Source organism: Xiphias gladius, chromosome 8 (assembly GCF_016859285.1).
Source record: "Xiphias gladius isolate SHS-SW01 ecotype Sanya breed wild chromosome 8, ASM1685928v1, whole genome shotgun sequence".
Lineage (NCBI taxonomy): Eukaryota > Metazoa > Chordata > Actinopteri > Istiophoriformes > Xiphiidae > Xiphias > Xiphias gladius.
The window spans coordinates 10,088,297-10,110,356 of record NC_053407.1 but is presented as its reverse complement, the minus strand read 5'-3'; the positions used below and the strand labels follow the sequence as shown (position 1 = coordinate 10,110,356).

The window sequence follows — 22,060 nt, the reverse complement described above, 5'->3', positions numbered from 1 at the left end:
TTAAAAACACTTGTCTTTGAGTGTTTGTTGGATATAATGAGAGTGAGGTGACTCAGACTGAAAGAAAAATCCTTTGTCAGGCTCTCTTGTACACAAAAACACACACACACACACACACACACACACACACACACATATTTGTATCTCAAACAGATGCCCATGACTGTCATAAAAGAATCAGTTTGGTGTTGTCACCTATGAGAATACCTTATGATTCTGCCTGGACAGATAAAAAAGGAGGTTGAATTGGGGTCATGCAATAACACACACATTCACACTGCTGTCCTTCCACTCTAATAACCGTGCATGGATGGGATTAGACCCGGGATGAGGGAGCCTGCCCAGCTGTTTTTCTGTGTCAGCCCAGGCATGACCTGTGCTTTACTCTTTCCAGTAATGCAGACAGCAGACTGCGCTGTGCCTCAGGGCACCCAGAGGGAGACTGCACACACACACACACACACACACACACACACACACACACACACACACACACACACACACACACACACACACACACACACACACACACACAAAAGTATTAGACAACATGGAGAACTATTTAAACAATGAATACTCTAATGGGAAAACAGAACGCAAGTTGATATGTCATGAGAGTGCTATTTCTATATATTTATGTGTGTGTGTGTGTGTGTTGAGTGTGTTTGTTGGTGCATGTAGAAGTTTTTTGTACAAAAAGATAAAAAATTATTAATGTTACAGGATTGCAAAGAAAATGAGGTACCATATTCACCATTAAAAAGTAATCTTTCAAATTCCTTTGCTCATTAGAGTCTTCATTAATCAACTAATTTTTAATGTAGAGAGTGTAGTGCCCCATCTTCCATGAATCCCATGTTCATTTTTGAAAGCACTTCTTCTACAGTTGCTTGAGCATTGTCTATTAGCCACAAATGTAGCAGAGGGATAATATTTACACATTATGGCAAGAAATGGGAACATAAAAATTAAAGCATTTTGCACAACTAATTTTAATTTTGATGGACTTGAATTGAAGCTCATACTAGCCTGCACCTTGCTGTGTTTGTGTTCTCAATGTAGGAAACAAATGGGAACAAAGACAGAAAAGAGGAAAAATGGTCTCATGGCAAACATTTATCAACAGAGATTTAAAAACCTTCAACACATTGATTACTAAACATTACAAAACTGTGAGGTTTGCAAGTGTGGGTCCCTGAGCAATGCAAAAAAGGAAAAGGTTCTACTGAGTGTCCTTCAAGCCTTTTTCCAACATCTGGACATGTTTGTATTTGGAAGAGAACATAAATAAGATGCCAAGATGTCTGCCAACAGTTGAAAAGAGAGTTGTAGACAGCACAAGCAGTCATTTCGTAGTACTCATTAGGCCTATTGATTGCTCTGTGTAACTGAATAACAACCAAGGAATATGCCATGACATCCTCTCCACATACAAGACAATGGGTTCTCTGTAACAAGAAATGTTTCCTTGATATTCAACCATACTAATGCCCACAAATGCAAAAACAAACTGAAGAGTTTTCTGGAAGTCTAGGATGAAGTCAAAATCTCCCACAGCCTCGCCAAATGTCAGATTCAAACTGAACTTTTATGGGAACAGATTGCTGTCTCTGTTATAACTTAAAGAAATACTCATTCTTCAATAGCTCAATACAAATAGTTCAGGATTTGGATAATAGAATACAGAGATGAATTTAGGTTGCTCTGATGATAGAAACCTGTTATTTTTATACATTCATGTGTTGATAGGCATTTGTACATCTCTCAAGCCCCTTTTAAACAGCCTGCTCATGGTGGGAATGTTGCACCTTTATTCCACCTCGCCGTTCTGCATAAAAGGTACTGACACAGAAAGGGAGGCATTGTTGTTCTGGCAATAAGCTGGCAGTGGGGGTCACAATGGTGTTGTGTTACTTATCATGCATCTGATTCTGGACCGCCAGCATGCCATCCAAAATCACACATGGGGGCGACATTATGCCAGCTTTGTTTGATTCAGTGTAAAAAAAAAAGGGCAAAGCCAGCATAATGTGGGGTCTTCATAACAGCAATATAGTGGGATCTCTGTTTAAAAGAGGCTTCTGACTGTCACTTCATCAGAATTGTTAAAAAACAAAACTTTTATATGTGCATTCACTCATCTACCACATTATTTCATACAGATATTTTGGACAAGTGACAAATTGTACCTTCCTTCCTTGTTTCAACTCCAAGGTTGTAAGTGTGAGTCGGCCGGTGGGTGTGGACCACCCCTTGGAGATTGTGTATTTTGTGGAGGGTCCCAATGGTCAGAGGGTGCCTGCAGTGCAAACAGCCAACCTACTCAACAGCCTGGACGTTCAAAGGGCTGCCATCGTCTTGGGATATCGTGTCCAGGGTATTTTAGCACAGCGTGAGTACCTCTTGTATAGAAGATAATTGACATTCAAGGGCAGCTAAGTGATGTATGATTAAGAAGATGGTCCTTGATATGGACAAACTAAATTAGAGCTCCCATGTCTGTAAGCATCCACATTGCTGAAGGGCAAGACACAGAGTCACTGCCATTTTCTTGAGTGGTGGTATGGAGTTGAAATAACAGTCATAAATATTGGTAATAATGGATTTCCCTATTTAGTGTGAATAATTATTTTATTCATATTGTTACTGTTATCTTTGTTTTGTTGTTATATGACTTGAAATTCAGTGTACTGCAAGGACTTTTTTGCATTTTGTTATATGAGTTGCACAGTTCAAAGTAACTTTTCAAGGTTGCACTTCACTGAGTAGAGCTAAATATGTGTTGGAGCAGCAGGATAGAAAGAGAAAGGACACAATATTAAGAATATAGTTCACAAGCTCCTAATAAGAAAAAATAAGATAAAAGCTAACTTCTGGCTCTGTGTGTTCCTTTGTATGTTTATAGTAACATTTTAGCTAATTAACTCCCCTTGTACACACCTGTCTTCCTCATTAAGAATCTAAACAAGGGATGAAGGCCTAATGAAAGCCCCTCAAGGGAGTTCTGTTTCTGTGCTGACTGTGTTCTCATACGGTACTTTCCCAGGGGATGAAATGACTGTTAATTAAAACTAATGAAGGTCTGTATTGAAGATTACAGTACTGAGGTAAAAGCCAGCACTCCAATGTTTAGCCTGGCATCCTATAATGTTTTTGAATAGGCTTAAAGGGAATAAAAGGGTTAGCTTGAAATATTGAACATCATACACAAATGAAATGACTCATGCAATAACAAATATGTACCATTTTTGTTTTTCAAGGTCAACTGCTAAAAACTCTGTCACTCTCTCAATCTCTTCGTCTAAAGCTGTAGAGAAAGTGACATCTTCACCCTCTGACACTGAGAACACCAACATATGGATCATCATTGGGGTGGTGATTCCCCTCCTCGTCGTCATCGTCATCATTTCAATCCTTTACTGGAAACTGTGTCGGACAGACAAGCTGGAATTCCAGCCAGACGCTATGACCTCCATCCAGCAGAGACAGAAGGTAGAGTCCCATCAGTGTTGTACAGTGTCTGACCAAGGCGTCATTGTATCAGCATTTCAGAGTCATTTCAGCTCAACAGGTCTTTCTTCAGCTGTCATATTTGAAATATGCAAAATGGCAGTAATTGCCACCATGGTAGCCGCTGTAACATTAATCGTCAAGAAGGAAAAAAGCCTGCTTCTTCTATCACTATAATTATCTTTATAAGATAATTCTGTTCTGTGGTTGATGGACAGTGACATACAGTATACTATACTGTATAATCACATGGCTGAGGTACACCTATAATCTATTTAATATGTCATGTTGTGTTATGTTATGATAATGGTCCAACCAGTTTGCCAAACATTGCTATATTCTGTGAGGAAAGGTTCAAGGCAGCTGATCTGGAAATCCAGAAAGCTGAGAACACTTTTAAATTGAAATGAACTGCTAATTAATTAGGTATATCTGTCATTGCCATGAATGTGCTGTAGGACTGCACAGAATTTGGACTTCTTCTTCATCATTTCTTCTTTTAGATTAGATTAGTAAAACTTTAATGATCCCAGTAGAGAGACTTATTAAAGGACATGAGCTGGATTAAAAGTCATGATGCTATGAATACATGAGATGGGCCTTGGCTGCTCTTTTATTTTATTTAAAACTTTTTTTATGTTTCTTTACATACATTTCCTGCTGTATCAGTTCATCAGTTCACTTTGTGTTGAGTACTATCTACTTATCCGGATTACTACGTTGTAGTAATAATTAAATGTGACATTTGAAAGCAATTCCAATGCCCAAAGAAAGCCCAGAGTTTTAAAGGCCCCGCTATCATGCAGTGTTTTATGTTTTTTTTTTTTTTTTTTGGTGAGACGGATGAGCAGAAACCTTTGTTTTAGTCCAAAATTCATCATTTGTGATTCGATTTAAAAGTGGCCCTTTATTTTGGATAGTTACATTAATGTGCAGAATATTGCTGCACTGACTAACAACAATGCCAGAGAGTGAGCTGTACTCGCTGTGGTGCAACAGTAACTGGATCTTAGTAGCACACACATGCAGTGCTCTCAGCTCCCAGTGACTCTTTCATCATTAACTCAGATGTTGCTGATACAAAAATAACACTATATAAACCATTCCTAAAATAGAATTTTTTGCATGCTGAATCACAACCGGCCTTTTTTGGAAGTCTGTGTGTGTGTGTGTGTGTGTGTGTGTGTGTGTGTGTGTGTGTGTGTGTGTGTGTGTGTGTGTGTGTGTGTGTGTGTGTGTATATATATATATATATATATATATATATATATATATGTGTATAGGTATATATGTGTATAGGTATATGTGTATAGGTATATGTGTATAGGTATATGTGTATAGGTGTATATGTATGTATATATGTATGTATATATGTATATATATGTATATATGTGTGTATATATGTGTATATATGTGTATATATGTGTATATATGTGTATATATATGTGTGTGTATATATGTATATATGTATGTATATATATATGTATATATATGTATATATGTGTATATGTGTATATGTATATATGTATATATGTGTATATGTGTATATGTATATATGTGTGTGTATATATGTATATGTATTTGTGTATATGTGTGTGTATATATGTATATATGTATATGTAGATATATATAGATATATATATATATATATATAGATATGTAGATATATATATATATATATATATATATATATATATATATATAGATATGTAGATATATATATATATATAGATATATATATAGATATGTAGATATATATAGATATGTAGATATATATATAGATATGTAGATAGATATATATATAGATATGTAGATATATAGATATGTAGATATATAGATATGTATATATAGATATGTAGATATATAGATATGTATATATAGATATGTAGATATGTAGATATATATATATATGTAGATATATATATATATATATGTAGATATATAGATATATAGATATAGATATATAGATATATTTATTTATTTTATTTATTTATTTTCAGCTTCCTGACTTACTGGTTGATCTTTCTCTCTGTGTCTCTCTTTCATTCCCCTCCACATGCATTTTGTGGTTTAGCTGAGCAGTGAACTCAACCCTCTGCATTGTGTTAATGCAATAAATCTGATGTGCAGAATAACTTAGCCTGCCATCTCTGCTTAACACACTCATCTGTCACTTAACACCACTCCTCTTCTCTCAGTCTACTACATCATTCAGACAATCAAGGACCTCCCTTCACCAGACACTCCCTCCAGCTAAAAAGGATATAGAGTTTAGTGAGGAGGAATATGAAGAGGAAGAAGAGGAGTATGAAGAAGAAGAAGGAGATGAGGAAGAGGAGGAGGAGGAGGAGGAGGAAGAGAAGGAGGTTAAAAGGGGGAAGGTACAGAGCAGTCTCTGGTGGTTTGTAGAAGATGTAGTGGAGACATAGTTTGTGTGTATGTTTGTTGTGAACAGTAGACGTTTTCTGGTAATTATTCTAATCTTGCATAGTTAAACAAATAAAGTACACAGTATTCAGTAGTTAATAGTCCAGATTTTGCGTTTTAGTTATATGTTGGATACAGAGACAACAACATCATCACTAGAAGTATTTACGCTATCCACCATTGCCTCTGCTTAGAGACCAGTAGCTCCCCCGAAGAGCAAAAAGAGTATGAGCAGTGAGGAGGAGGAGGAAGAAGAGGAGGAAGAGGAAGAGGAAGAAGAGGAGGTGGAAGAAGATGGGGAGGAGGAGGAAGAAGATGAGGACAAAGATGAGGATAAGGAGAAAATTAAAAAGAAAGGAATTAAACCAGAAGAGCGAGGAAGACAAGAAAGCAAGGCAATGCTGAAGACAACAGGGGTGATGAAGAAAGAAGAGAAAATCAAATTGTTGTCTAAAGGGAGGAGAGCCAAGGAGGAGGTATACTGTGTAGTAGCCATTGCGACTAGTGCTTGTTTACATTAGATAGCATTAGGATCCTGCTTTCCCCAATTATTATGACCAGACACAGAAAGTCCAGTATTATACATATGGCGGATTTCACTGTGGACTTAGTATTGGTGTGTTTATCTTTAGATCTTGTGAAGTAGTAGATTTATAGATGTCATTTAGGCATGTAACAACTGTCTGTTGTGAGCGATTCCCAAATTTTTCACAAGACCAAACTAAGTAGTAATTAGTGAGTACAATGTGTGGGAGATATCCCTAGCTGTGTGTTTGCTTTCATTCAGCCTCAGTGTTTATTATGCTGAAAAAGCTTTTACTATTTCAGCTGCAGCCTTCTGAAAGCTTTCCCTTTCAATGACGGGCCTTTTTTATATGCTGTGGAGCGCAGCGCACACAAACATATACACATACTCGCAGGATTAGCAGTTTCATACTGGCAAGCATCACACAGGATTAGCAGTTTTATACCAACAAGCCTCTCTAAGCCACACATTTTGCTTCAGAGAACTCAGTGAGTCTACATATATTTCAGAGAATTAACAGGACTATGTCATGTCACTCTTGTTTTCTCTTCTTTTGTAGCCGTATGTCAGTGTCATAGGACCAGAGTTTCACAAACTGCAAACGCACATACAGAGATCTGACATCCTCTGTTTACTCTTTTGCTGTTGCTGAGTCTCGAGGGCTTCACACTCCAATAGTCTCACTGCTTCCATCTCCAGCCACCATCCCCCACCACCTCAAAAGAGAGCCAGCAGCTCAATGCTTCCCCACATCTCTCATCCCTGTCCCTCTTTCTTACAGCCTTTCTCTTTATTCATTAATGTCTGTCTGCCTGAGTCTCCCTCCTGGACATCCATTCATGAGTCATTCAGTTTAATCATGAACTCAAAACTTGTCATTCCATCTGTCTGGCTGTCACTTCCCTCATTTATGACTCTTGGTCTTCAGAGAATTTCAGTGCAACACTTTTAATTGTGGCTGTCTGAAACCTCATTTGTGGCACATTTGCCGCTGTGGTTTGAACTGCAGTTGAATGTCATCATGCGATATATTTCAATATGATTGCACTACATTACTGAATATTTCCCTGTTAATAAAGTAAATATTTACAGTATTGTTAATCTTTCCTCACTCTGTTCTTATCTCTCTTACTTCTGCCTCATGTCTTTCCACTTTTCTTTCCATTCCCTATTTCCTAAAACTGTGTATTCCTCCCCTCTTTCCTTTTCTTCTGCCCCTCTCCTCAGTTGCAGGCTCCCAGTGTGAAAGGCTTTGACTTTGCCAAGCTGCACCTTGGCCAGCAGAGTAAGGATGATGTCATAGTGATTCAGGAGCCTGTCCCACCAGGGCCTGGGCCCGGGCCCCTCCCCATGTCAATTAAAGATGGCCTCAGTCCATCTGAAGACGGGGAGATCCCCACACCGATATCCAAAACCTCAGCCTCCTCCACCAAGGCGTCCCGCAGCGGCAGAAGGCGAGGAAGGTCAGTGCTGCTGATAGTACAGGGCAGGAGGAGAAATTTAGCCTGAAAAATTAACAGTGAGTCCAAATAAATATGAAGAAATGGAAAAATTTAATTTCATCAGTTTGTGTCTGTGTAGGTTATTCTGACATAAGTTACATAACATTACATCAAAACATAACATTAAAAAAGTACAAAAAGAGGCCCTGAATTAGCATTACCAGTCTATTGTGATTGGTGTTTTACTTAGCTATGTTCTGGTCAGCAGATTATTCTTTTTTTTTCTCTTTTTTTTTTTTTTTATCCACCAAATCGTCAAAAAACTTTTTTCGCTGACAGAAATTTGTTTTTGTTTTATTCCTCTACTCTATACAGATACTAAGATATTTATTTACATATTTAACACAGCTTCTTTTTTTTTTACGCCATCACTCTGATTTTCCACTCACCTCGGTTGGAACAGTCAGTCAACCAGACTAAAAGCTTTAGACAAATTCTCTGATCAATTATTGATGCATTAGACAGTGAGGGATCTTCATTTGCTCTTGCAGACTGTCTATATAGCTTACAGTATATTAAGTTAGAGTGTATATTTTTTATTTTTTGTTTTGCAGATCTTATTTAATTGTAACACTGTTTTAAATAGTTTAAACTGATGTACATGATGTACACATACTATAGCTACTATTTTCTACCAATTGAGGATTTCATTGAGGATTTTTTTAGTTTTTCATCGTAATGATAACTTAACTGAATATTTGCATCGTTACCAGTACCTCCCAGTACACTGACTGTTGTGTTTAATAGACAATATATGACACCAACAAAGTTGTACAGCAGCTACTGCTTAATGCATTTATCAGCTTATGACTTTTTGGATTGGGGGAGTGATATATGCTGTTTTTCTTCACTTTATAGCCAGCCAGGACAAATTAATCTTGAATTTAATCATTCTGTTAGTAATACTTCTCCATTTAGCTCTATAAGCTTCAAATCATATTATCATATCCTAGAACACTCCCCCCAGCTTTTACCTTTCTGGAAAAGCACTATTTTTGATTATGCACGGCATTTCAGCATGTTAGTGTGTTCTTGGGCTTCTATTATTCATGTAAGTGTGTGTTTTTTCTGGGTAGGATCTCGCCGTCAGACGGTGACTCAATGGTAAGTGACCATTCCAGTGAACGGGAATCAACTGAGGAGAACCTGAGAGCCCACACCACGCCCAGTGACAGCAAGCAAACCCGTAAGGTCCCCATCAATGTTTTAAATGGCAAGTGGCCTTGGCAACACTCACACCACTCTTCCAACTACAGAGAGCGAATACGAGGGGGGCGGGGAAGGTGGAGATAAAGAGAGAGCAACTCAAGCTGGCATGATTTGACTGACTAGAGGGTCAGATTGAGAGCAAAAGAGGCAGTGAAGAGATGAAAAAAGACAAAGCAGAGAAAGACTGAGGAAAAGTGCAGCATCAACCCAAGCAGTGACATAAAGATTAGAAACGGATACCATGAAAGCAGGAAAAAAAAAAAAAAAAAAACACCTGGTAGGAACTCTATTCGGTAGTAGAAAGAAGTCCAGAGAGAGAGGAGTTAGCAGGGTATAGGAGGGGAAAAAATAGCTGAAGTTAGTCTCTCTGACAGCTTGTTGATAGATTCAAGCCTGCAGTGCCACTCAAGAGACTACGTGCTGGAGCCAGACGCAGTCAGGCACACAGACTTCAGCCTGACTCACCAACAAAGGAATGGTCTGTTTTTTTAATGATAAATCTCAGCCTGAGACTGTATATACTCTGCCACAATGTTTGTAAGTAAACTGCATATGAGACACAGTCAGTATTATGTAATGAACCATCTTTCTTTTTGTTCCTTCTGTGTGTTTTGATCAGTGTGTTTTCTGCTCAAAAGAAGCAGCTTCTTTCTTTCAGACCCGAAGAGAAGCTTTTATCAGCTGTAGAAATGTATCTACCTAAATGACTCACTTGCCTTTCCCTCTCTGTGTGCTTCTCTCCTTTACTTTTCTTTTCATTTCTAAAAAATTTAAACAGAGCTCATGGTAGCCAGACTTCAATTCACTAGGCTTTTTTATTTTTAACTTACAGTAACCTCTTCAATCTTAGATGCTTTTATCTGATCTCCCTCACCTCAATAAAACTCTCTTTCCTTTCTGTTGCGTTTTGCAGGCAAGAATAGAATTGGTAAGAGTTTGTCCTCTTTCACAGCTGTACTGTGTGTTGTCTGTGGTAGTTTTTGTGTTCGATTCGTTCTCACCATCAATCACTGTCTTCTGAGCTGTCACTCACAATGTGTCCATTTCATGTTACCACCGGAAACATTTACTCCATACTTTTGTAATAAGACAAATTTCAAATCTAGTTATGCCAATTAAATAAAAAGGTAAATGTTTCGTGCAAGATCCTCACACAGTAACTCAACATAAGCATTTAGACTTTCAGTAACTACACTGTGCTGACTGAGTTATGACCTCTGCTTTCCTACATGTTTGCTTCCTTCCTCAGGTCCTCCACCTATGAATGGTACAAACGAGCAGCTGTCCTCTGCCTCCATATTTGAACACGTCGATCGGATGTCTCGTGCCACCGATGCAAGCAGGAGACTCCCCAACAAAGTCCAGCTTATCGCCATGCAGCCCATGCCGGTCCCACCACTGCACAGCCCACCCGTCAACGGCAAAATGTCAGACACCAGCCAAGTTAACAAAGAGGTTTGCTCTTTTGACTTACTTTCGTGGCCAAAACTATTCTTCCTTTAGCAAAGAGATTATTGCAAGAGTATGAACAGTTTTTTTGTTTTATTAATGAGATATGAAAACAATCAGCTAATAGCCTGGGCCTTTTTTGAGAATGTTCTTTAGTCGAGTGACTTAATTACTGCTTGTGGAGCACGATGGCCTTACTTGGCTGTGATTTATGACAATTGTTTCTAGAAATTCATCATGCTGATGAATCCACAATGGAAAATCACAGAGTTGGCTTAATTCTAGTTTCAATAAAAATAGGTTTGGTTTAAATAGGTGACCACTTCAGTGTGTTCAACCAGAGTGAAAACACATGCACATCTATTTTGTCCAGAGTCCAAAAAACTGTATGTGGTCTGGCAACACAGTCATCTGCTAATCTGCGAATTTTGAGAAAATTACAACATTTGAGCCACACTGGCTCAAGTAGAGGGGAACCGAAGGCTTCATTTACTTTTATAAATGTAATAAAGAAGACCTGATAGGAAAAGGTCTTTACTATTTTACTTGTTAAAATAGACATTATTTACTTTCTGATGCTGCTGTAGCTCTTGTGATTTGTAACTAGCAGTATGTAAAATGTTATCCTGCTTGTTGTTTTAACTCAACTAAGGCAAGTTTAATCTGTGCATATTTTAGGCATCTTTTCTAACTAAGTAGTTTTTCTCTTCAGATCCAGGTAGCATTGAGGCACAAGTCAGAAATTGAGCACCATCGTAACAAGATACGTCTGCGAGCCAAGAGGAAGGGCCACTATGACTTCCCCACCATGGATGACGTGACCAGTGGCCTTGGAGATGTGAAGGACCAGGATCGCATCTATCAGAAAGCACAGATACAGATAGATAAGATCCTGGATCCAGATGCTCAGATGCCCTCCATCTTCATGGAATCCAAGAAAAGGTTAGGGCACATAATTTGGGTTAGTGCCCTGGTTTGGAATTGTGTATTGTGTTTCGGAAAAGAAAATCTGTGTATATGGCTGTGTAGGGCTGAATCTTTTACTCATAAATTAATGAACATTTCTCTGTTTGTTTCTCAGTGGTCGAGGGAGGCGCTCTCCCAAACAGAGGATGAAGGAGCAGCTGAATGAAGGCATGAGGGATGCAGACAAAGACCACCTCATCACTGAAGACAGTGACGCTGCATACAGAAAGTGTCCTGGGGTCAACAATGTGGCCTACGTAGTGAGTATTGCAGAAGCATCATGACATTTCAGCTATCTTACATACGCTGTATGACATCTAAATGTGTTTGTATTTATTCCAGTCGGACCCCGACCAAGGCCCAGGATCCCCTCACAGGAGTCCCTCCCCCACTGACGATGTCTTCCTGGGTCCGACTTCCTCTCCTCCAGGTCACGCCCCTCCGCCACCTCCCTACATGCCCCCTCAGCCCTCCATTGAGGAGGCGCGGCAGCAGATGCACTCCCTGCTGGACGATGCCTTTGCCCTCGTGTCGCCCACCTCTCAGGGCAGCACAGCAGGGATCACTCTCCCAGGGGTCAACAGCAACCCCCCTGGCTCCAGCCCTCCAGGCCGGGGCCCCAGACCTTGGGGTCCCTCCTACCAAGCTCTTGGCCCTTTCCCTAGTGTAAGTAGGCATCCAAGGCACTTAGATCTACTTGATACTTTTGATAGAGCATTAACCATTCAGTCTACATCAAGTCATACTGCTTTTGTGTCGCACTGAGAAAAAAATAATGTTTTGGAAACAAATGGTTCGCCCTAGCATCTAAACTTTTGCTCATTAAAGATCCTGTAAACTCTATTCCGTCATGCATCTGTTCATTTCACTAATCTGGGGACAGACCAACAGAAATTGGCTCCCTGCTTAAAATTTGAATAGCCCAAACAGTAAATAAACCCATGTAAAATCCCTTGTATTATCTATCTTCCCCCTTTTTCAGTTTTTTTTTTGAGTTTATCCCAGCAGGAAGCCTATAGCTTCAAGTTTAATCGTGTCCTCTTAGCAAACTAATCAGTTAAGTATTCCTCCATCTGTTGCCCCCATAGAGCTGCGACCTTACAACCCCCGTCAGCTATCTACAACTCCTAAGACTCTACAGTAATGTACCCTGCATATGCTTGATCTGCATTAGCTCCTGTCATCGCAGACTGCTTTCACAGATTATATAGTAATCAACATGCTCTCAAGGTTTCTTGAACAATAAACTCAGTATTCACAGTTGTAGATATCTTATATTTAGACTATAATACTGTGCATGAATAACACACTGTGTCAAGAGACAAAGCAGAAGTTATCTATAGCACATCCATGGCTTTTAAATGCACATTGAAGGGTAGAGGGTTGACCTAAAATTAAATAAAGGTTTTCAGTGCCCATGGGCGTTATATGAGACGATAAAAAGTTAAGAGTCGTCTAGAAAGAAAAAGCATTAAATTAGTGGTACAGGAAACTGTAAAGGTTGTTGTCCTTTAATTCACTCTGATTAGATTAGCAGTGAGGCCTACGTATGCTGTCAGCATTATGACTGCTAAAAACAACCATGCATTCCACACTCTCAACGGAGAACTGGAGGTACCGTGTTTGGTGGTTTTGTGATGTTATTTTAAGGTACTAACACTAGACATTTTATCTTGACTATATCTTAACTGTCACTTAGCTAATTTAAAGCTGTAAAGACACGTAAGGGGTCCAAAACTGGTGTTCACCCCAGGTGACAACTATAGAGAGAGAGAGAGACTTAACAACGAGCAGTGGAGCCATGAATGGCCATTTGCTGATTCTGCTTTTTCAGGTTCAGTGCTTTAATATGCTATAAAAGGTCAGCTGTAAAAAAGAAGGATATCCAACAAAACCATGCTTGGTGAAAACAAACATTGTTTACAATATGAATTGAGCCCCACTGCCAAAATATACTGGAAATAGCAATAGGCACAGTACTGCTTTGCTTTCATAGGAAATATAATTTTCCATTGGAAACTCTCTTTAATATTTGTAAGTTGATTATACCTGAGAACCACAAATGCAAATGGTGTCTCCTGTAGTCTTGAAGTGTCTGTCATGAACATTTTTTACTCACTCTCTTCTAAGCATGTGTGCTTCTTTCCTTGTCTCCCACAGAGGCTTACTGAGCTGGGCATGTCCCCTCCATCGGTCCAAGGCCTGACACCAAGGTTAGTAGGGCATTCTATGAAAATTGAGTATTCATGTTTAAATAAAAAATTTATATGCTTATTTGACGTTCACGTCTTCCTCCAACAAATTGATTTGTTATTGATCAGTTCAGCCTGGTTTCCATCACCACACCAGTGGGAATATCTTCCTTTAGGTGCATCGAATGCATTGGGCCTCATGAATAAAGAAAGAGTCATCTTTATTTTATGGGTTTAATGGATTAGGTCCAAGCAGTGGCTTCTTAACTGGCTCCAAAATGACCAAGGCACCCATACAAACGCAGACATTCGGGTCACAACACAGATACACACACTGTGCAGGCACAGCGCCAAAAATGTAAGCAGTGTTTTTTTTTTCATGAAGTCCATTCATTGCAGTCAAAGGAAACCTAACTGATGTATTTGTGGTCACAACGTATCACCACTGGAAATTTGAGCTTGTTGGAAATTATATATCGTCAGCAGCTGTCAAACACTTTGTTGTTATGGACTTTGTGGTCGTGAACTGTGAAACGTTTTAAGCCTATATGAACTGCATAAGACCAATTTTAAGTTGTATTTTGTACCACAAAGAAGACGCTGTGGAATCAGTGACCAACGACCCTGTTGTTAGCATGGTCATACATGCAAACACCAACACAAATACATATAACTTGGACAGTATCGACTGTTTTCTAGGTCTATCCTCTCACACGCATGCAAATGTGTATGCAGCATTGTACAATATCAGTTCAGAAAGTTTTTAAGTTTCATTAGTAGGCTTAACCATAAAGTAGTTTGAGAAGTTGGTCTTTACAGCGTAAACCTCACCTGAGCATCCGTCCCTGCAGATGCGCAGGTTGTCACTGCTTTCGTAGAAATTGCTGAGTCGGACGTGGACGTTCTTATTTTAAAGGCTCTGTTGGCCTGAGAGTGTAGAGACTGGAACTGAGAACAATACTTTTTTATGTTTTTTTTTTTTGTTTTTTTTTTTTTTAATTAAATCACAAGTAAGTGCATGAAAAATGAATTTCTTTGTGCTTCAGGCAGGGCCTTGGCCCCAGCTACCTGCCACCAGGAGAAACAGCAGGGCACAGTGAGCAGCTCCAGCCGGACAGCCTGTACTCCAGCAGGGGCTTGTACGCTGATGAGATCCCCTCGTCTGCCAGACCGCGACCAGTAGGGGGAACTACAGGTACAACTGGGAATTGTATACACGTGCACATGCAAACAGCCTTAACCACTAATACTGTTCTGCAGACAAAGCCATGCATGTCTTAATCCCATTTTCTTAGAGCCTCATTTAAGTATTCAACATTTTCAAATGAAAGGATTAAAAATTCACAGATCTTAAGCAATAACACTTGAAGGTTAAGTTTATTTTAGATTTCTTCTAGATATGGGCCACAGCACTGTTCATCAATACAGACACACACCTTCACCCCATAAATCTGTCAAACTGAAAGAGCTTTGTCTTTGTCTTGAATTATTAAAGGAGCTGGCGTAAAGCTGCTGCCATCATGGGATTCACACTAATAGAAATGGATTCTGGCATTTACCATACGTTGTGCAGCAACAGTAGTAGTGCTTTTCAGACTATAGTGATTACATCAAAGTATATTAGAGGGGCTGCTGAGGATTGAGTGTCAGGTACCACAGCTCTGATGTGATGTGATGTGATGGGATGTGATGGGATGTGGTGTGTGTGTGTGTGTGTGTGTGTGTGTGTGTGTGTGTGTGTGTGTGTGTGTGTGTGTGTGTGTGTGTGTGTATGTATGTGTGTGTGTGTATGTATGTGTGTGTGTGTGTGTGTGTGTGTGTGTGTGTGTGTGTGTGTGTGTGTGTGTGTGTAGGCGCCCAGCTCCATCATCTTACGCAGGTGGGATTGTCCAGCAGGATGAATGGTTACCCAGCAGGGGTCAGGGCTGCTCCAGGCCAGAACGGAGGCATCGGCTGGAACCACTACCATGACGACAGCTTCTCCAGGGCAGAGCCTGAGAAAGATTCAGTGAGTTAATCATAGATTTGTTCATTTCAGATTCATTAAACCTGAGATGAAACGAGATGAGGCTGTGAAACCTCTATGTTCCCATGTTTTTTCTACATGTTTAGCTTTTTAATAATGCCATGCTGTGAAAAATCTCCTTTTAGTTCTCTAGCACTTGACATCTCCCTCTAGTTTTGTCATGTGATATTCTCTCTACATTTTTCCTCCCTCTTCCTCATTTTTTTCTCCTCTTCTCCCTCTTTGTCTTCTCTTTTCCCAACTTTCCTGCCTTCAGTTCCTGGACTGTCCTGACTACTCATCCTCCTCTATCTTCCAGATGCCTAGAAGTGGTATCAGGGAGCCTTCTGCGCCCCCTGCCCGCCTAGATCCCCCCATGGTGGGCTATCTGTCAGCCCCACCGCCCCTGGATACATCTCCTCCTACCCACTCCTCTGCCTCCCTGATCAAGGCCATCAGGGAGGAGCTGTTGCGTCTCTCCCAGAAACAGGCAGCTATGCCCAGCTACCACAGCTGAAGCTCCAGTCTCCAGTCTGTAGCTCTAACCAGTCATGCCACTGACCCTGCCTGCCTGCTTCGCCTAATCTGACAATGCTTCCCATGGAAGTCCCTGAGGGTGTACAGCAGATAGATAGTCCTGCTAAACTGAAGTGAAGAGGCGGCTCATTGAGATTTCTAAGTGAAGAGGCCGCCCTCACGAAATACTGAATGACAGGATGGTTGATAACAGGTTGATTCAGAATCGGATCAGCTGCAGTATGTCAAGTCAGAGAGAGTGTTATGTAATGAAGAACAATATGAACAGTATACGCTGGACCTTTGGTATGACATGAAACGACATGTCTGGACTTGTCCTGCCTGTGTTTCTGTCATGCACCTCAATGTGGGTCAGGGAAGGATCACGCCAGAGTTCTGGCCAGTGTGGATCCACATGTTGGACTTTTTGGAGATTTTGCTGCATTTCTTCAGACTCAGTATTCTGTGTCATGGTTTCATACTCATGCTGCTTTCATTCAACAGATATAACCCACATGACATGTAATTTCAAGAAATTTTTTAATCTTTTTTTTTTGCATTACTTACCTACCATACAGATATTTGTTGTTTTCCAATGCAGGCCCTTCACCTCTTTATAACCATTAGGTGCTACTTCATGTTTTCTGCCATGATGAGCCATGCTATGCCTTGACACTGTGATGTAGTTTACTCGACCCTGTTTACTGTACAAGTCTACAGTAAGGTCAAAGTTCACAGCCAGCGAGCGAGTTCAGATTGTAGGCACAAAGGGGCATCCGTAGGGACTAATAACACTCATAAACACTACCTTTTCTTTCCTTACTTACTGCCGTAGCACAGAGTTAGTCTGAGTTGTTGTGTTTTAATTTATGTATTGTAGCTAACAGACAGCTAGACAAACAGGAACAAAATGGCCTTGAAAGACGTAAATCTTCAAACATGGCTTCAAAGGCAGATTTTAAAGATGCAGGCAAAAAGTGTTACAAATATCGGGTGAATAGCGACAGTATGTACATGACAGTTCTATACAGTTAGTACTGCATGTAGTAAGTATTTGGTTGTAGGATGTAATTGATGCACTGTATGCAGACTACTTGGTACAGCTCAGGTCTTTCTAAAAGAGATTGCGAATGGACAAATCAATAAAAAAAAACACAGTTTGATAGGTCATGTGAATGAACTGTTAATGAGGGAAAGTCACACAGAACAGTATTCTGTTTTAACATTATCCTGTATTGACTATAAACTGTTTCATGCAATATTTGATGTTTGCTTTGCCTTTTGACAGCACAGGAAGGAGAGAAGTGTACTGTATTGGTGTCGTTTAGGATTTTCTTCAACTAGCCATGTTTCTGTGCTTTCTAAATTTTCTCTGGATTTACCTTGCCTCGTGTAATACTCACCTTAAATGTCTCTTAGTCATCGTACTGGTTGGAAAACACTCTAGGTTACCCTTTTTGGTCATGACCCTCCCCTGATATTTTGTGTTGTTTTGGGGCCTGAAGTTATATTTTATTTAAATGAAATAAAAGAGAAAATTATGGATTTTAAAGGCAGGGCCTGAAAATATGTTTTTGGAGCGTGTTACCAGTATCACGAGGTGGATTATACATCTTCCTATCCCAAGCACCAACTTTTTTGTAGTGAGTTGAAACATTCGACAGCTCTTACCAGAGATTACTTACCATCTTTTTTGTTGTTTGCAATGTGATGTGCCTTTTGGACTCACCTGAACAGATTAAGTACTTGGGCCAACAGAATTTCTCTGTGTGTCTTGTTTTGCTTTATTCATTCTGTCACATAATGTCCAAGGTGGCGATTAACAGCCTAAATTACAACCATAGTTAGTTCCATAAAAGTCCTAAATACTCTGTTATGGCTGTTGATATGTCGGTGGAAGCTGACATGAAGTAACATCCAGGTAATGGTATTCAGACATTGTCATTGTACCGAGTTTCCTTTGCTCTTCGGGGAGGTGGGCCAGATTCTGGTTGTCCATTTCACCTCGATGTTTAGAATTTGTGTTACCAATCTCACACTGTATGCCTCCATCTGCTGGTTCTGTACTGTAACAACAGCCCATCTACTCGTCAACATCCTCTGTTGCTTTTTATTTTATTTTTTAGTTGTTGTTATTTTTCATCCATTTCTATCTGTTGAACTTTGTGAAAAGGATCTGTTGGCTGGCCCAACTTCACATTTGATTGACATTGCATGTTTAATTATTGTATTTCTCTTGTTTGCTTTTGCGCATGCTGTTCTGAACTTCTTGAAATACAAAAGAAACTATCCCCTGATTTGTCATTAAATTTTAAGTACGTTACCAAAGCCAGAATTAAATTAGATTTGATTAGATTTGATCAGGATTGTTTGCATAGCCCACAACACACTCATGTCATCTCATGTCATCCATGGGATATAAAGTGCATACTGGCAGCTGTTGTACTTACCGCAAACAACCAGTGGGTGGCAGCACATTACAAGAAAACCAGATCCCTCTTTCGTCACGACAAAGCCTGCTCCCTTGCTGCAGATGATGTAACCAGTTCCCAAGGATGTTTCATAGGAGCCTCTGAAAGGAGGCCATTGTATATGCTCTTCACATTTTTTTAGACATTTGTTTGTGGTCTTTTTAAAGCACGTTTTCATTAAAAAGAACAAAAGTATATATACGGTACTTTAAAAAAAAAAAGGGAATAAGCGGCGAGGTTCTTTAGATTTGACACAGAATATGAATCCTTACCCTGGGGAAAAACTCAATACACGGTCCTAGATCTCCAACACACCCCCTCTGTCTGCACTATTAAGCCTCAGTCTCTCCACATGTAATGTGTTTGCCATCTCTCCCTAGCGCAGCTCGCACGTGGGTGCGGAGTCCAGTTTCCCTGCTCGCAAGATTTACTTCTGTGCAATCGCCACTCCAAAGAAAACAGCCGTTTTCCTTACATTAGCAGGAGATTGTCCCAAAGGCCTCTGACAAACGGTGAAGGATGCTTTTCTGACAGGTGTAAATCTCACCGCATGCCCGGATAGGATGTGTTAGATTACTTCGTCACATACTTGCATCGAGCGCTCCTCAGTCTCAGTGGAGAAACTGTGGACATGTCACGAAATAATGAGAGAAGCGACAGGGATTAGGACTGCACAACAGGCAGCAGCCTTTGTTGTACATGTGTCATGTGTGGAGTAGTTAAGACTTGTGCCGCTGCCGGACACAAGGCAGCCCCCCCCCCCCCGAAAAAAACGATGATGATTTAATGAGTTGCCGTCAAGTACCGTGATCGGCTATGTGTGTGTGTGTGTGTGTGTGTTGTGCTCTTGCTCTTCTCCGTGCGGTAAAGGAGTGCTTCCTGCTCGCGCACTGAGTCCCGTCTCACCCCGTCAGACGCCCCCCCCCTTTCAGTCCCATCGCAGGACCTAAGGCCCTCGAGCGACGCAGCTGAACACTCGGCAGATCTCCTCAACTCACGCCGCGGCGAGTGGGTGGGTGGGTGTGGTTGGGGGCAGCAAGCGTCAGGCCGTGAACACACGTGAATGATGTCTGCGATGGTCGGTCCACCGCCCGGCGGCGTTTATGGAGCAGCCGAACGGGAGAAAAACAACCCGCTGCCCAGTGGAACAGCGCGATCTGCTGACTATTCGGGCGATCGCTTCCTGCTCCTCCTTGGCTCTCATCTGCGCCGTGTCCTTTAAAACTTGACACCGTGTCAGACTCCAGCACAGGAGACTACACTGCAGCTAGAGATGAAATTTAAAGCATTTTTTTTTTGTGCATCTTCTACTCTGTGTCTGTGACCATAGGTATGAGCAAATTAATGCAAAATCTCAGCGATCACCTTTGATTTGAGCATTTATTTACACGCCATTGATTTATCAGGCTCAGCATTCCGGACACCTTTCTCATATTCCACATGCCCGTATGTTCCTGTCCTCGTAGAAGCATTTTTGTTTTGATAGCCGGTGTCTTTCTCTCATTCCCTCAATGTCTTGCCCCCTGCGGGGCTTAAAAGTGTCCCGTCCCGCCCTGTCCCGTCTGGCTGCCCCTGGCCCTCCTTGTGGGGTCTAAACCCATCTCCCGAACAGTAATCCTGTACCTGCGCTGTCCCGTCGCGGCTCAGCTGGCTGAGTCCGGCCTGGCCCGGCGCAGCACAGCGAGAGCACACCCGGGAGTTAATCTGGATCATGACGGTCACGACTGCAGGAGGGGACGAGGAGGGAAGCAATTGTCCACCAAGGGAGGAGTCAAATAGGCAGTTCTACCCACTGACCTTGGAGAAAACTGTGAGGGGAGGGGAGGGGAGAAACAGAGAGGGAGGCAGAGCAGATCCAGGCATGCTGACAGAGTTCCAGCACTGCAGATCTCTCTCTCTCTTGTGCTCTCTCTCTGCTGTCTCTCTCTTGTCTTCAGCCGCTCTGCCAGTAAAAGACAGGAAGACAAGAGTGAAACAAAATCCTTTGACAGATGAGAAAAGAGGATACCTTGCCCGTTCACTGATCCCAGCACAGATTTCAGAAGCATTTGTGAGTAGACTTCTATCTATCAGCTTGCCATTCACACTGAGTGTCCGTGTGTGTGTGTGTGTGTGTGTGTGTGTGTGTGCGTGTGTGTGTGTGTCTGTGTGCGTGTGCGTGCTTGGTATGGCAGAGGTTGTAATGAGAGTCACATCTCAGGAATTTGTGGAATAAGAACAGTTTCTGAACCAGAGAAGCACAGACAGCTTGTCTCTCCACAGTGTTTTATTTATTTATTTATTTATTTTTGGAACAAAGGTATGTGGATGGTGACTGTACTTGTGCGTTGCCGGTACAGTATCTGTGTGTGCGCCTGTGAGGTGACAAAGTGTGCGCGCACACACACAGCACGTGTTGTTCCTCCGGCTGCCTGTCAGCTACAGACATTCCTGTGGTCTGATGACCATGAATGAGCAGGTATCCCACGATGGCAACCGCTCCAGCTGTGAACATGGTGCTGTTTCTTTGGGAGGATGTGGTCCTCGCCCTCCTTGTTTTTCAGCATGGGTTTTTTTTTTTGTTTTTTTTTAATCATTATGCAACACACTGCTTTGCTGCACTGTTACATAGCATCAGAGTTTCTGCCCATGAATCAGTGGCAGCAGGATTGGTTGGCTAAGAGAGACACTGCAGCAGCCAGGCATCTTCTGCAGTATCCAGCTAAGGGCCAGCTGGCGCTGCTGTCACTGAGGGATGTCACTGTTTTCACTTCCGCAGTCTCACTCATGTGTATAAATTTTAACAGGGAAATTGAAAGGTTTTAGCCTACCGAAGCACATTTCTCGACTAATGTCTGCACTTTCTATCATCTATTTCGCTCTTTTTGTGACCATAAGTCCAGCAGTGAGGGTGTCACTACAGCTCCTTTTTTACTGTCTAAACACTGGGTCCCCCCCTCCCCTCATCATCATCACTCCTGCTCCCTCTCCACCAGCCCTCCCGGTGCGGTTTATCTCTGCTCTGGTATTGGGTCCGTTTTCTGACTTATCTGTTAAGACGCTGGCGTCAAGGGAGGAAGGGTTGTGCGACGCTGATTTCCGAGCGCAAGGTGCAGTAACAGAAGGTTGTAAGGAAAAGGTGACATTTTGTGCTCGTGCGAATGCCACAAGCAGACACATCTGACGTTCCAGAGAGGAAGCATGTACCCCCGGCATCACCTGTTTTCAGAACAGATGAGAAAGCAACTGTGGGGAGGAGGGGAGAATGTTAGAGAACAGAAAAGACAATGATATAATGATGTTTTGGG

The 22,060-nt window shown here is 41.2% G+C and overlaps 2 protein-coding genes and 1 long non-coding RNA gene across 4 annotated transcripts in view; 2 read left to right on the top strand and 1 right to left on the bottom strand.

The window, feature by feature from the left end:
* si:ch211-1e14.1 (UPF0606 protein KIAA1549) overlaps positions 1 to 18,592 on the top strand; it is a 42,940-nt gene extending 24,348 nt beyond the window's left edge. Inside the window, exons 10-22 of the mRNA XM_040133536.1 lie at positions 2,215 to 2,392; positions 3,308 to 3,492; positions 7,691 to 7,926; positions 9,042 to 9,178; positions 10,088 to 10,102; positions 10,424 to 10,629; positions 11,336 to 11,565; positions 11,705 to 11,849; positions 11,932 to 12,255; positions 13,750 to 13,802; positions 14,828 to 14,976; positions 15,635 to 15,789; positions 16,106 to 18,592. Of these exons, the coding sequence (XP_039989470.1) occupies positions 2,215 to 2,392; positions 3,308 to 3,492; positions 7,691 to 7,926; positions 9,042 to 9,178; positions 10,088 to 10,102; positions 10,424 to 10,629; positions 11,336 to 11,565; positions 11,705 to 11,849; positions 11,932 to 12,255; positions 13,750 to 13,802; positions 14,828 to 14,976; positions 15,635 to 15,789; positions 16,106 to 16,303 (2,211 nt within the window). The 3' untranslated portion in view covers positions 16,304 to 18,592. The remainder of the gene's footprint in view (positions 1 to 2,214; positions 2,393 to 3,307; positions 3,493 to 7,690; positions 7,927 to 9,041; positions 9,179 to 10,087; positions 10,103 to 10,423; positions 10,630 to 11,335; positions 11,566 to 11,704; positions 11,850 to 11,931; positions 12,256 to 13,749; positions 13,803 to 14,827; positions 14,977 to 15,634; positions 15,790 to 16,105) is intronic.
* LOC120793439 lies at positions 15,705 to 19,502 on the bottom strand. Its single transcript, XR_005707984.1, has 3 exons — positions 19,046 to 19,502; positions 18,753 to 18,874; positions 15,705 to 15,775 (listed from the first exon to the last, which is right to left on the bottom strand). It is a non-coding gene; the product is annotated as an uncharacterized LOC120793439 (long non-coding RNA).
* Positions 19,503 to 20,670: 1,168 nt separating this feature from the next.
* Positions 20,671 to 22,060, top strand: part of mical3a (microtubule associated monooxygenase, calponin and LIM domain containing 3a) — an 87,843-nt gene continuing 86,453 nt past the window's right edge. For both annotated transcript variants that reach the window (XM_040133449.1, XM_040133450.1), the window contains exon 1: positions 20,671 to 20,823. The gene's annotated coding sequence lies outside the window, so the exon portion shown is untranslated. The remainder of the gene's footprint in view (positions 20,824 to 22,060) is intronic.